Genomic DNA, 15,255 nt, shown 5'->3' on the forward strand with positions numbered 1-15,255 from the left:
GTCTGTAACTGTATCTGCAACATAATTTTTAATGACAGATTGGGCTACAGACCATAATTTATGTAGCTGGTCCGCTGCTGTTAGGCACGTTTGTTTCCAGATTTTCAGTATTTGAACTACACTCCGAAGAACAATCTTGCGGCTAAATCTTTGTACATATCCACAACTTTTAACTTGGCTTAAATTTATCAGAGCAAATTGCTGAGTGAAAAGCTATGTATATGTGAATGGTTTTTGATGTTTCTGACTAGTTAGTATTTGTTATCCTATAACAGAATCAAATATACCAGACAAAACCCAAAAAATTCTTCATGGAAATAACCAGTTAATTATTTCAGCCCCTGGAGTATCTGGCTGCTACTTTAGAAGACAGGGTGCATAAGGCTGTTTTGAACATTGTCGGATCCTAGAGATTTGTGTCCTTATCTACTGAAAGAATGAATTGTTCAATATCTTCAACTCTTGCAAATATTTTAAATCTGGGAACAAATTTTTAGTAAAATATTTTGTTCAGATCAGTTAGCTCCCTGGAGTACTCGGTGGGGTAACTGAGTGGCTGTCTGTAATTTAATAATAAAGCTTACAGCATCTCAGCATTAACACATCTGTTATTTATTGAGTACCTGTTATGTGCACAGCACTGTACTGTGTCCTGTGGGGACTAAAATGAAGTATAATACATGGTGTCTTCTCTCAAGAATCTTATTATTTCAGAAGGTAGGACATATCCAGACTCAAATTATCGTAGGCAAGAGAAATAGTTTAAAGGAGTGTCCATTTAAATGTCAAATGAGTAGCAGAGAGAATCTTAAGGAAGATAAAATCATTGTTGGCTGGTCTGATTGAGACTTCACAAGAGGTGAGAATTGATCTGAGCCTTGTTAGTTGGCTAAAGGGAAGCAGAGAGAGAAGGAAGAATGCACCAGCTAAGGAAAATATTCTGAGTATTTAAATGTATAAGGAGAAAATTAGCAAGATGGGTTTTAGGGTGTGGATGGATCCATCTGGTCCTTTTAGAAAAGCTTCAGGAGATAGGGTTTTAAAAAAGTAGGTTATTAGTTTAAAATAGTGATTTTTGTGCCCATGTTACATTCTATTATTACTAAAACAGAATAGTTCCAAAGCCTTCCTACACCATGTCAGAAGTTCTTCCTGATCATCACATGTGATGTAACCCACTTTTTGATGGTGTCCCTGTCGTTTGGCTAATGTTGAAGCCTTTGCATATAACTAAGTGCAGAGAGGATCTGCGAACATGATACGTCTGTACTTCTGACTCAGATGTTTTATGTTTGCTTGTGTGAAATGATTCTACTCTAATTTTACTATTTATATTTTCTTACTAGGTCCTAAAAATGCTTTATAATATTTTAAATCCAAGTTTATGCCATTAAATGCCCATCTCCATTTGCTTGCATTCCACATATTGCCACATGAACATGAGAATCAGAATTCAAACTCATTTATAGTTAAGACAAGGTGTCTGATTAATCCATTAGATCAAGTAGATTGCAAAGAAGAAATTATCAGAAGTGATTTTATCAAGGATATTTCTGTTTTTGAGTAAGTTTAATTAATGAAGTATTACTGGTAGCGAGGCATTTTAAGTGATTGACCATTTTAAACTATTTCTCCACAGTTCCAGGACCTTCTGCAGCCCTGACAACAATGCAACTCTTCTCTAAGCAAAACCCTTCAAGACAAGAGGTTACCAAACTCCAGCAGCAGGTTAAGACAAATGGTGCTGGGGTGACTGTTCTCAGGCGTGAAATTTCTGAGCTTCGCACCAAAGTGCAAGAACAGCAGAAACAGCTTCAAGACCAGGACCAGAAACTGCTAGAGCAGACCCAGATCATAGGTGAACAGAACGCACGGTTGGCAGAGCTGGAACGCAAACTGCGAGAAGTAATGGAAAGTGCAGTAGGAGACTCCTCAGGGTCTGGGCAGAATGAAGAGTCTCCTCGGAAACGCAAAAAGGCCGCAGAAGCCATAGACTCTCTTAGGAAATCTAAACGTCTCCGGAATAGAAAGTAAACCAGAATGTGCTTCTAGCTCCAGAGGAAGCCCTGACTTCGTAGCTTGAGCAGTTCTGCATATCAGGACACTGTGAGCAACATGGTGTCCCTTAGCTCTAGGCTTTCAGAACACAACGTAAACTTGAACTCTCATGGTTGGGACAGTCTTTTCCCGCTTCTCCTCGTTGAACTGATGCGCAGAATCCTTTTATTTTGCAATAGATTTGTACTAACCAGACCTATCCTATCATGTTTTGAGAAGTTAACTTTATTTCTGTGCAGATAATGTTTAAAGCAAGTTTATCTGTTTCTGCATATATGCACATTACATAAGGATCTTAAACCAGTCTTGACAGACTAGAAGTTAAGTTTAATACATAAAATGTCCTGTTCACTTGAAAGAAAAGACCTACTTTTTAAATGGACAGTATCTTGTTTTTAAAAAAAAAGTTGACTTTTTGTTATAAGTGACCTTTGTCTGGAATGTCTGAAAAGTAGTAAATGCTTTTTGGTATTGAAGTAATGGGTAACTAAAACGGACTTCCATAGTATTGGCTGTAGAAGGGGCCTCTACAGTATTGACTATATATTTTTATAAACTACTGGCAAGGGACTTACCCAGTTGTTATATACATGTTTTCGGTTCACTTTTGGGGCCATGTCCTACATTTGCATGGATGGATGCATGCATTGCCTAGTCAACTCACTTAAAAAGCTCTTGCACTGGTATTGATCTTGAACCTCTACACTTCTCCACTTTTTAGAGCAGCGTCTTAGTTCATCTAAGCGCTTAACATCTTCCACCACAACAGCTTGCCTCTGGGGGGGGGGTGGTATTTGTATGTCCATTTGTCCTCCAGTTTTACAAGAATAAGAGAGTATTAGAGCCCATTGCTTTATCTATTCTCTGCAGGGTTCAGGTACACTGGCTAAGGCAGAACCCCAATTCTTTACATTGATGTCAGACTTCTGGCAACTAGTACTCTTCCTTACTCACCGCTGTGTGTGCTCATTGATCAAATGTGGTCATGACCAGTGGTGTGAATAGGAAACCCAACCTGTGGGATGCAGTTTTGCCATTGAAAGAAAGTTCACTGAAGAAAATTATACTATGAAAAAGCATTTTGATCGTTTCATTTCTGGGGAATGACCTGAGGGAAGCTTTTTAATATTAATTTCAAGCTTTCCTTATCCTGCAACTTTAAACAAAAGCTTTAATTTCGTTTGCACTCCTGTTTTGAGCTTGTAACTGGAAAAGCATGTCTTGCACTGTTCAACCTTCTAAGTGGTCACTTTAACAACCTCCAAATTGTGTACAGTGGTTATTTTCCCCACTTGTTTATTTTTGAAACAGTCAACTATTACTGTCCTAGTTTTATTTTAATGTACTAAATTATGTAGTCATTATTTGCCTGTTAAGTTCTTTTAAACAACTGTTGCCTTGGGCTTCAGTTATTTAAGGTAAACTTAGGTGTAGTATAGAATACTATCCCTTTCCAGGTGGGAGTTTGACACCTGTATAAAACCTAAGGTTTTGGTAAGTACCTTAGTTGAATAAAAGCACAAGGTCACTACCTTTTTTTATCTGTCCAACATGACTTGGTTATGCATCCTTGAGATTAACCTCACCAAATGAAACGTTTTCTTATCAATTTTTAACATTGTCCTTACATAATATTGTCCTTAGATTTTGATCAATTCTTTGTCTAACTTTGAAACTCCATTTACAATGTAGTATGTTTTCAATGAAAAACCATAAAATAACATCCAAGTGTTTTCATGGTTTGTTGGGAAGGTAATTTTAAAATAAACAATTTCCAAAAAACATTTGTCAGCCAAGGTCATCCATAAAAGTCCCTGTCTGGAACTCATTTTCTCAGCAGGTCTCATTTGTTTAATCATAGGATTTAGCCATATTGTCACAACTTCGGAGGAGGCCTACTGGAATACTCATGGCCTTTAATAGTCTGCTTTCATGTCAATAGGAAGACTTTTAAGTAACAGAGTACATGTTTACAGGCTTACAAAGGGATATATCCTCAGATGATCTTTTTAATAGTTGTTAATGAATTATTTAAAGTTCCCTGGGTCTCTTTTTAAACTACATCTGGACACCCTAAATGTATCTACAGTCTCAGTTAACATGAGTATTTGGCTTCCATAATAAGCACTCACTATTAAAAGATAGATTTTCTGTTTCAAAATCCAAATTTCTGCAGTATACACTTGTAGTCATCTGCCCATAAGGTTAATGAGTTGCACTTGTTAATGCATGAATGTGGCATAACAGTAGGAGATAAAGCACTACAGTTTAAGTCTTAAATCTTAACTAGCTAAAACATGTTAGGATGTTGCCTTGGCCCATTTGATAGCTGTTATACTTGCCTTTGGGTAGTATAATGGTATTTAAGTTTCAACAAATCACAAAATACTTCCTTCACCTAAAACTGCCATATGTTACAGGAAAATTGTAAATTAGCCTCCCAAGAGAGAAACCATCCTGCCCTGGGTTATAGGCCGGTAATTTAAATGCTGTATGTTAATATTGTGTTGTCCTAGAACAACATTTTATAAAGTATTCCTGTCATCTTCCTTGGCTGTCTTTCAGAGGAGACTTCTCTAATAAGTCGTCCCACTTACGAATTGATTATGGTGCAATACTACAAACAGGTACCATGTGGAAGGGCCTATGGAAGAAATGGAGAGGACTGCCTCCTCGCCCCCAACATGATTCTCAGCTTATCTCCCATGTGGACTTGGCTTGGTTTTCACATATTCTGAATTATGTATTATTTTAGAACATGAGGATATAGAACCTGGTTTTTGTTTGTTTGTTTTGAGCTCCTCTTGATGTACAGAGCCTGGAAATAATGGGGCAAACACAAATGTAATCAGAGTAATCATACTGTTTTAAAAACCTGGGGTGCCATCAGGTCTAAAGCCACTGGCTTTGGAAGCAACTTTTTTTGGTAAAACGTGTTTTTGGAGTACTGAACTTTACAGGGGCTTGCCTTAATCTCTATTTAGTAGTTTCAAATGTAGGCGCTATTATTCTACTTGTTAAAGTGTTAAAATATTCTATGTAGCCCCTAAGGTGGGTAGAACAGAGTATAAGTAATGCCTAAATAAATAAGCTAAAAGGTGTCACTACAGCTGGATTTTTGAGCGAAAATGGACATATGAACATAGGCTATGTGTAATAAAAATAATGGCACCTTAAGATTGCACTATTTTATGCATTATTTTATATGCCATTTCATAGCCTGCACTTTAATCTCCAAAGAAACAATGTATGATGTCCCAGTTCCTTATTACTAACAAACTTTTTCCTAAGACAGGGCACTTAATTCTATTTTACTATACTGAAGTAGTTTCTTGGAGGTAGATTCCTCTTTTGAGTTCTCTATTTCCTTAGCCATAATATTTTCTAGGATCTAGGAACTCCCTATCTTGTCTATTTCCAACAGTATATAATTTTAATTTAATGTAATGTTAAATCTCATACTTGGTGATCAGCACATTCTTATATCCTGCTCTAGCAAAATGAGTACCCATTTTTTAACACTTACCAAACCTTCTAAAAATAATGATATGCTGTAAGTAAGATTTGAAGCCAGGGATAAAGGCATTCTCAAAGGAAGTGCCATGTATGATGCAGTCTCTTGGAAATGGCTGTTTCTAGTGTAAAATACAATTTGATAGGCTATTCAATGATTTGACTTGGGATCGGAATTCCTTTAACTAGTCCTCAAAAAGTTAATGAGTAAAGAACTACTTTAAAATAACAAACTTCTATAGCCTGCCATCTGAGGTGAATTATTTTCAAGAAATCCTATATAATCTACAAAATGAAATTAGCAATTAGTTGACTGCTGCCTACCATGATTTTATTTTTAATAGCAATACATTTATATTTGTGGTAAACACTATAGGCTTAGGTAATGGCCTTTTCCAGCTTCCTAAGAATCTTTGTTAAATTTCTGAAATTGAAACATTAAATTGAAATTTTTCCTGTTGTGTCTGAAGAGAACCATGGGATTTAGAAGCATACTGGTAATCTATTAGGTCCATTGCCAAAGTATACATCAAAGCTATACCAAAAGTTTAGACGTGTTTAAAATTACTTTATGTGGTACCATGTCTGTTTACTTACGGTCATGAGCAACAATAAATTACAATAGTTTACCTTCTGGAATTTTAATTGTTATAACCTAATTCAATTACTGGAAAGTGAAAAACACCTCCCGGGCACACGACAGGGTACGTAAATAAATGTGTTTTTACCAGTGTTACTTGTTTTCTTTGTATTTCATGCACAAAGATTATGGAGCTCTTCGTCTAACAAATGCCATGCTAATAGCTACCACCTCTTAAAGCAGTATATTGTTTTAGTTTAATCCTCATAGCCACTTTATAAAGCAGGTTTTACTCTATAAGGAAGTTAAACTCAGGTTAAGCAACATATCCAGAATGTTATACAAGGAAGTGCCTAAGTGGGATTTGAACCCAGACCTACCTGCCTCCAAAGCTTATGTATTTCTGCTACACTCTACTACATTTTAAAACAGCTGGGACCTAAGAGACTCTAGATTACATTAATTCCTTAAACTCAATATATAGAAGAACATTTCATACATCTACCAGAAGCAGTCTATGCCAAAAATCACTAATGTTAAGAGTAACATACAGAGCTTAAAATCATGAAGACTAGGCTTGAAGGAGGCAACTTTTGTCCTAAAGTTCTTTGACAATGGATTTACACTAGGCATACAGGTAAAAGAAAATATTTTTAAGGCTTCTAAGAACCTGTAGTCTTAAATAGGCAGTCCTGGCAAGAGATGTAGCTGGAGGCCACTAGCGCATGTCTGTAGTTGCCTTACTATAATGTTGGCTACCAGTCAATACAAAAGTAGTGACCTCCAATTCTCTTGTCCTGCCGGGGAAGAATACTCGTTCTCTTCTAGTTCTCTTTTCAAAATTCCTTCCAGCTCCAAGACTATTCAAAATTTCAATGCAATAAAATCATACAAATCAATTTCATCTCTGTTTCATAAAGATGTAACTGATAGGGAATTACTGGAAATGAAATTTTCTGAGGAAGAACACACTCTTCTTTGATAAATACTTTACCCACTCACTTTGTTTCCAACTTAGAAAAGAGATCACAGATGAATTTATGCTGAAAGATGAGGGTGACAGCCGTGGTATCAGTTACCCCAACACCATCACTGCATTCTAGTCATCAAGATACCACAGAAACATAGGGACTTCCCTGGTGGCTCAGTGGTTAAGAATCCGCTTGCCAATGCAGGGGACACAGGTTCGATCCCTGGTCCGGGAAGATGCCACATGTTGCGGAGCAACTAAGCCCGTGTACCACAACTACTGAGCCTGGGCTCTAGAGCCCGCGAGCCACAACTACTGAAGCCTGGGCCCCATGCTCCACAACAAGAGAATCCACCGCAATGAGAAGCCCACGCTCCGTAACAAAGAGTAGGCCCTGCTCGCCACAACTAGAGAAAGCCCGCACACAGCAACGAAGACCCAACACAGCCAAAAATAAATAAATATTTTTTAAAATTAAAAAAAAAAGATATCACAGAAACCTAGAAAAATAAAAACAGCTGCTCTACCTCCCAGTCTTCAGAGGGTAGATCAGGGTGGAGATCTTTATTCCTATCTCCTTCAGGTAGTTCAGTTGCTATGCAAAAAACACATTGTTGGGAAACCAAGAATCTTTACCAATACTGTTGCTTTAAAAATAAAAGGATATCTCTTTATTTATGAACTCCTCATGTTAATTTCTGAAACAATTCTTACAGGCTCCATTAAAGATTATTTTTCTCATCCAGAAAATGTGTTTCAACTTGCTTATATTCCTCAGGTTTTGGTGAGTCATTTCCTGAAAGCAAAATTATAGGAAATCGTGAGGAGAAAAACACAGTGGCGGATGTTTGAGCACAAAGTACAAATTATGACTGGAAAGGAAATACAAATCAAGGATGAAATTCCCAAAATTCATTAAATTTTGTTCATAGAAATACATTCAACCAAAGAGCTTTCTCAACTTTTATGGTTTCTTTAAATTTTTTTCCCCTGGGATCTTTAGATTGAACAAAAGTCAGTTTCTACCTGGAATCTGAAGCAGCAATGTAAATAATTGGCTCTGGGAATGCAAAACCTATGGCGTGCTTTCTCTCTTAGGACACAGGGAAAACCCCTGTCTTCTCAGGGCTAAGCGGAAGATGGGGAGGGGGAAGCAGAAGCAGGGGACCTAAAATGCTTGTTCTTCCTTCGAAGGGTTGCAGCAAACTTACAAGAAAGTGCCTTAGCTCTCTAGATAACCAGTTTCTATAACCCTAGGTGCTGCCATAGTAGCTGCTTTCCATTCCCAAAGCAAAGGCAGCTTGTGCCTTCCTTGTAAGAGGACAATAAAGGAATGAATGTCAAGGGGTTAACAGTGCTCAGCACATAGTAAGCAGGTAATAAGTAATAAACTGTGGTAAATATATATAGGGAGATAGATATGACTAAGGAAATAGAGATACAGAAGATATATTGCATTGGCTGCATGTATTTCCTTCAATCCTTGCTTTAGGCATATTTAAATTTTTTTTTTTTAAGCACGGAAAACAATTAGCTATTACAGGCTTTCTAGCCTCCTGGGGAAATTTATTTTCAATATTTTAAAACTTTTATTTTCAATATTTTTAATATTTCACAGGACTTTTTACACTGCCCGGCAGTGCTTCCTTGAGAGCCACAGGAGAGAAACCACTTTTTTTTTTTAATATTTATTTATTTACTTTTATTTTTGGCTGCGTCAAGTCTTAGTTGCAGCACGCAGGATCTTTTGTTGCGGTGCACAGACTCTTTGTTGTGGCACGTGGGCTTCTCTCTAGTTGTGGCGCACAGGCTCCAGAGGGTGCAGGCTCAGGAGTTGCAGCACATGGGCTCTCCAGTTGTGGCACGCGGGCTTAGATGCCCCATGGCATGTGGGATCTTAGTTCCCCATCAAGGGATCAAACTCCGCATTGGAAGGCGGATTCTTAACCACCAGATCACCAGGGAAGTCCCAAGAAACCAGTCTTGAAATGCTCATCCTTCTCCACCTTGGGCTGAGGGCTCTGATAAGGAAGGAGGACCTCGACCTGAACCTGGTAGAATAAAGAGAGGAGCCCCTTCAGAACTCCACTCCCTTCACCTTAAGACACAACCAAGTAAGAGTCAAGCATATGTGCAATGGAACCAGAATTGAGTGCCTACTCCCAGCTCTACCAATTATGAGCTATGTAATACCAGCTTGGGTGGTTAATACTTTGAGGCTCAGTTTCATCATCTGTAGAATACTTCCTACCTCAGAGAGTTGACACAAAAGCCCAAAGGATTCAGGGAGGGTGGTGGAGTAGGAAGAACCAGGAATCTGTCTCCCCACTTAGACAACAATTACACTGGCAGGATCTGTCTGATGTAATTATGCTGGAACTCTGGGGTCTATTGAAGACCTGCACTTCCAAGGAAAGATTTGTGGTTAATTTGGGTCAACTTCAGGTCTTAGCACAGGAGCAACCAGCCACCCATCCCCAACCCATGATGGGCTAAAAGGACCCTGTCCCCCAAATATTTGGGATCTGTGTTCTGATCACTGATCACTGCTTCTGATCACAGAGGTGCAGACAAAGATTACAGGAAGCCACTGTTGTAGCTCCCTCCATTGTTGTGAACCTCTCTCCCACCAGCTCTCCCACCGCCTCCTAGGAGATTTAAAGAGCCAGCACCCTTTCCACCACCACCCCTTCATCTTTCTCTTTTTTAATGTCTGGGAGCCAGACATTAAAGACGAAGACATTCAACAACCACTTTATGTACTGGGAAAATTAGAAAGTGACCAGGTATGCGGAAGGAAAGTCTCAAATAAAGACCTGAGAGGGCATTAAGTTTACACCTCAGGCAGACCCTCAGCACAGAGACAGCCTACAACAATCAAAATAAATAAATATACAAAAACAATTACCAAAATCCAGCAAATCCTGGGCATGCAGGAGAACATGATTCCCAGAGTTACCGCATTATTAGATTTAAATATCTAGTTTTCAATAACAACAACAACAAAATCACAAGGCATACAAAGAAACAGAAAAGGATGGCCCATTAAAGGGGAAAATATAAATCAACAGAAACTGCCCTTAAAAAGGACTAATGGCAGATATACTAGACAGATTTTAAGATAACTTTTTAAAAGATGCTCGAAGAACTAAGGGGAGATATGGAGAAAGTGAAGAAAATGATGTATGAACAAAATGGAAATATCAATAAAGAGGGAGAAAACCTAAAAAGAAAAAGAAATTTTGGAACTGAAGAGTAAATAACTAAATGAAAAAATTTACTAGAAGGCAGATTTGAGCAGGCAGAAGAAAGAATTAGGAAACAGAAATAGGACAAGGAAATTAAGTCTGAGGAACAGAAAGAAAAAGATTGAAGAAATGAACAGAAACTAAAGGATCTGTGGGACACCAACAACAGGCCAAAAAACACATTGCGGGAGTCCCAGAAGGAGAAGAGAGAAAAGAGCAAAGAGAATATTTGAAGAAATTATGGTTGCAAACTTCATACATTTTATGAAAGACATGAATATAAACATCCAAGAAGCTCAATAAACTCCAAGTAAGATGTACTTAAAGACCCACGCTGAGACACATATAATCAAACTTTCAAAAACCAAACACAAAGAGAGAATGTTGAAATCATACAAGGGAGAAGTAAATCATTACATACATATCCTCAATAAGATTATAAGCAGATTTCTCATCAGAAACTTTGGAGGCCAGAAGGCAGTGGGTCAATGTATTCAAAGTGCTAAGAGAAAACACTGTCAACCAAGAATCCTATATCTGGCAAAACTGTCCTTCAAAAGTGAGGGAGAAATTAAGACACTACCAGATTAAAAAAAAAAAAAAGAAAAGCTGAGGGGTTGTTTCCACTAGATCTGCCCTGCAAGAAATGCAGGGAGTCTTGCAAGATTAAATGAAAGGACACTAGACATTAACTCTAAGCTATATGCAGAAATAAATATCTCGATAAAATTAAATACATCTGCAATTATAAAAGCTAGTGCTACTGTAACACTGATTTGTAAGTGCACAGTTTTCCACAGAAGTGACAAGATTAATACGTTAAGAAAAAAATCACTAGTCTATCACAGACTTTGAAAACAAACTTATGGTTACCAAAGGGGAAAGGTGGTGGGGGGGATAAATTAAGAGTTAAGGATTAATGTATACACACTACCATATATAAAATAATCAACAAGGACCTACCATACAGCACAGGGAACTCTACTCAGTATTCTGTAATAACCTATATGGGAAAGGTTCTGGAAAAGAATGGATATATGTATGTGTATAACCAAATCACTTTGCTGTACACTTGAAACTACCATGACATTGTAAATCAATCACACCCCAATATAAAATAAAAATTAAATTTAAAAAATCACTAGTTTAAAAGCTAGTATTATTGTAAGTTTGGTTTATAATTCAAAATCTTGTTTTCCACATAATTTAAGAAACTAATGCATTTAAAAAAATTATTAGTTTATGTTTGGGGGCACACACTGTAAATATAAAGAGGTAATTCTGTGACATCAACAATTGACAGGTAAAGGGATGGAGCTGTGAAGGAGCAGAAATTTTGTATGTTATTGAAGTTAGGCAGACATAAATTCAACTTAGAGTGTTATAAATTTAGGATGTTAAATTTAATCATGGTAAACACCAAAAAAACCCTACAGAATATACACAAAAGGAAATGAGAAAGGAATTAAACATTTCACTACAAAAAAACTGACTAAACACAAAAGAAAAAGTGTGAGGAAAACAGGTAGAAAAATGACAAAAGTAAATCCCTCCTTATCTGTAATTATTTTACATGTAAATGGGTTAAACTCTGTAATCAAAAGACAGAGATTTGAAGAATGGATTAAAACACATGATCCAACTATCTACTGTCTATAAGACATTTCTGATGCAAAGACACAAATAGGTTGAAATTCAAAGGGTGCAAGAGTATATTCCATGCAAATAGTAACCAAAAGAGAGCAGGGGTGGCTATTCTAATATCAGACAAAATAGCCTTAAAATCAAAAAAGTTTACAATAGATAAAGGACATTATAAATTAGCAAAGGTTTCAATACAGTAAGAAGGTATAACAATTATAAACATTTACACACCTAGTGACAGACCCTTAAAATATATGAAGCAAAAACTGAGATAATTGAAAGGAGAAACAGATATGTGAAAATTAATAAAGGGAAACCTTATTTTAAATGGAGTCAGGAAGCCCTGAAGGGAAGCTCTCATGAACATACCATTTGTCACAGCTTACTTTACACTCTTGGACAGGAAGAAGTTTACTACCACATCAGAAGGAAGATTTTCTCCTTGCTCAGCAACAACTCTGCCAATGAGAAACCACCACTCCCTGAACTTTCCTGCAGTGGACTTTTGTTCAAAACAACCCTCCCATGGGGACTTCCCTGGCAGTCCAGTGGTTAAGACTCCACCCTTCCACTGCAGGGGGCACAAGTTCAATCCCTGGTCAGGGAACTAAGATCCCCACATGCCACGTGGCGTGCCCAGAAAAATAAAATAAAAAGTAAAACCCTCCCAACTCCCCACTTTCCTCGGCTTCCCTTCTTTGTTCTCTGGTTGCCTATGGGTTCACCATAGTTTGCATGTCCCCAGTTGCAATCCCTCTGCTATTCCTGAATAAACTTGATTCTACTGGCTAAAAAGCTTGCCTTTTTGTTTTAAAGGTTGACAAATTGTTCCACAGGAATAGTTGGAGACAACAATACTGCACTTACAATAGTGGATAGAACAGCCAGACAGAAGGTAAGCAAAGAAATAGAGGACTTAAACAACACAACAGACCAACTGGATCTAACAGACTTATACAAAACACTCTATCCACCAATAAGAGAATACACATTCTGCTCAATACACATCATTCTCAAGTCTTTTCCAGGACAGACCATATTTGAGGCCACAAATTAAGTCTCAAAAGATTTTAAAAAATAGATTACACAAAGTATTTTCTTCCACCACAATAGGATGAAGTTAAAAATCAATAACAGAAGGAAAGTAGAAAATTCAAAAAATTATGGAAATTAAACAACATACTCTAAAACAACCAATGGATTAAAGAAGAAATCACAAGAGAAATTAGAAAATACTTAGAGACTAATAAAAATGAAAACAAAACATACCAAAACTATGGGAAACAATGAAAGTGGTACTAAGGGGGAAATTTATAGCTTGCATTAAAAATCAAGAAAGATCTCAAATCAAAAACTTAACTTTACAATTTAAGGAATTAGAAAAAGAAGAATTAAACCCAAATCTACCAGAAGGAAGGAAATAAAGATTAGAGATAAATGAAATAGAGAGTAGAAAAACAATAGAGAAAATCAATGAAAAAAAAAGTTGGGGGCTTCGCTGGTGGCGCAGTGGTTGAGAGTCTGCCTGCCGATGCAGGGGACACAGGTTCGTGCCCCGGTCCGGGAAGATCCCATGTGCCGCGGAGCGGCTGGGCCCATGAGCCATGGCCGCTGAGCCTGTGCGTCTGGAGCCTGTGCTCCACAATGGGAGAGGCCACAACAGTGAGCGGCCCGCGTACCACAAAAAAAAAAAAAAAAAAAAAGTTGGTACTTCAAAAAGGTCAGTAATAGTTAAAAACATTTAGTCAGAGAGATGAAGGAAAAAAGAGAGAAGAATTAAATCACTAAATCAGAAATGAAAGTAGAGACATTACTACAAATCTACAGAAATAAAGAGGATTATTTATAAGAGAGTACTATGAGCAATCATGTGCCAACAAATTGGATAACTTAGATGAAACAAACAAATTCCTAGAAACACAAAAGTTACCAAGACTAAATCACACACAAAAAAATAGAAAATGTGAATAGACCTATAACTAGTAAGGAGATTGAATTAGCAATTAAAAATCTCCCAAAAAGAAAGGCCCTAGGTGTGATAGCTCCACGAGTGAATTATACCAACATTTAAAGAAGAGCTATTACCAATTCTTGTCAAACTTTTGAAAAAAAATTGAAGAGGAGGGAGCACTCCTCATTTCATTCTATGAGGCCAGAATTATCCTGATACCAAAGCCAGATAAAAACTTAAGAAGCAAAGAAAACTACAGCCCAATATTCCTTATAAACATTGATGCAAAAATCCTCAACAAAATACCAGCAAACTGAATTCAGCAGCATATTAAATGCTTATACACCATGACCAAGTGGGATTTATTCCTGGAATGCAAGGATGGTTCAATAATACACCACATTAACAGAATGAAGGGGAAAGTAACACATAATAATCTCACCTGACACAGAAAAAGCATTTGACAAAATTCAACACCTTTCATCATAAAACACTCAACAAACTCGAAATAGAAGGAAACTACCTCATCATAATAAAAGTCACATACCAAAATTTCACAGCAAACATCATATTCAACGGTGAAAGAACGAAAACTTTCCATCTAAGATTAGGAACAAGGCAAGGAACAAGAATTTCACCACTTCTACTCAACATAGTGCTGGAGGTCCTAGCTGGAGAAATCAGGCTAGAAAAAAGAAATAAAAGGCATCAAAATTGGAAAGGTAAAAGGAAAATTGTCTCTGTTCATGTATGATATGATCTTACATATAGGAAACCATAAGATCTCACACACACACACACACACACACACACACACAAACTGTTAGAACTAATAAACAAATTTAGCAAAGTAGCAGGATTCAAAGTCAACACATAAAAATCAGTTGCATTTCTATACACTAACAATGAACTATCTAAAAAGGAAATTAAGAAAACAATTCCACTTATAATAGTGACAAAGTGAATAAAATACTTAGGGATTAACTTAATTAACCAAGGAGGTGAAAGACTTGTACAGTGAAAACTACAAAATACTGATGAAAAAAGTAAAGAAGATGTAAATATTGGAACTCATTCTGAGTTCACGGGCTGGAAGACTTCACAGTGTTACCATGTCAATACTACCAAAAGCGATCTACAGATTTAATGCAACCCCTATCAAAATTCCAATGACATTTTTTGCAAAAATAGAAAAACCCATCCTAAAATTCATATGGATTTTCAAGAGACCCCAAATAGCTAAAAACAATCTTGAAAAAGAAGAACAAAGCTGGAGGACTCACACTTCTGA

The 15,255-nt window shown here is 37.1% G+C and overlaps 1 protein-coding gene and 1 long non-coding RNA gene across 2 annotated transcripts in view; one reads left to right on the forward strand and one right to left on the reverse strand.

Annotated features, from left to right (window-relative positions):
- Positions 1-6,272, forward strand: part of FBXO28 (F-box protein 28) — a 30,413-nt gene extending 24,141 nt beyond the window's left edge. The window contains exon 5 of the mRNA XM_082833780.1: positions 1,640-6,272. Within this exon, the coding sequence (XP_082689906.1) occupies positions 1,640-2,034 (395 nt within the window). The 3' untranslated portion in view covers positions 2,035-6,272. The remainder of the gene's footprint in view (positions 1-1,639) is intronic.
- Positions 6,273-7,769: 1,497 nt separating this feature from the next.
- LOC309958142 overlaps positions 7,770-15,255 on the reverse strand; it is a 35,999-nt gene continuing 28,513 nt past the window's right edge. The window contains exon 2 of the long non-coding RNA XR_014326007.1: positions 7,770-7,917. This is a non-coding gene — a long non-coding RNA (uncharacterized lncRNA). The remainder of the gene's footprint in view (positions 7,918-15,255) is intronic.

Source organism: Leucopleurus acutus (assembly GCF_964270905.1).
Source record: "Leucopleurus acutus genome assembly, chromosome: 2".
NCBI classification, from domain to species: domain Eukaryota; kingdom Metazoa; phylum Chordata; class Mammalia; order Artiodactyla; family Delphinidae; genus Leucopleurus; species Leucopleurus acutus.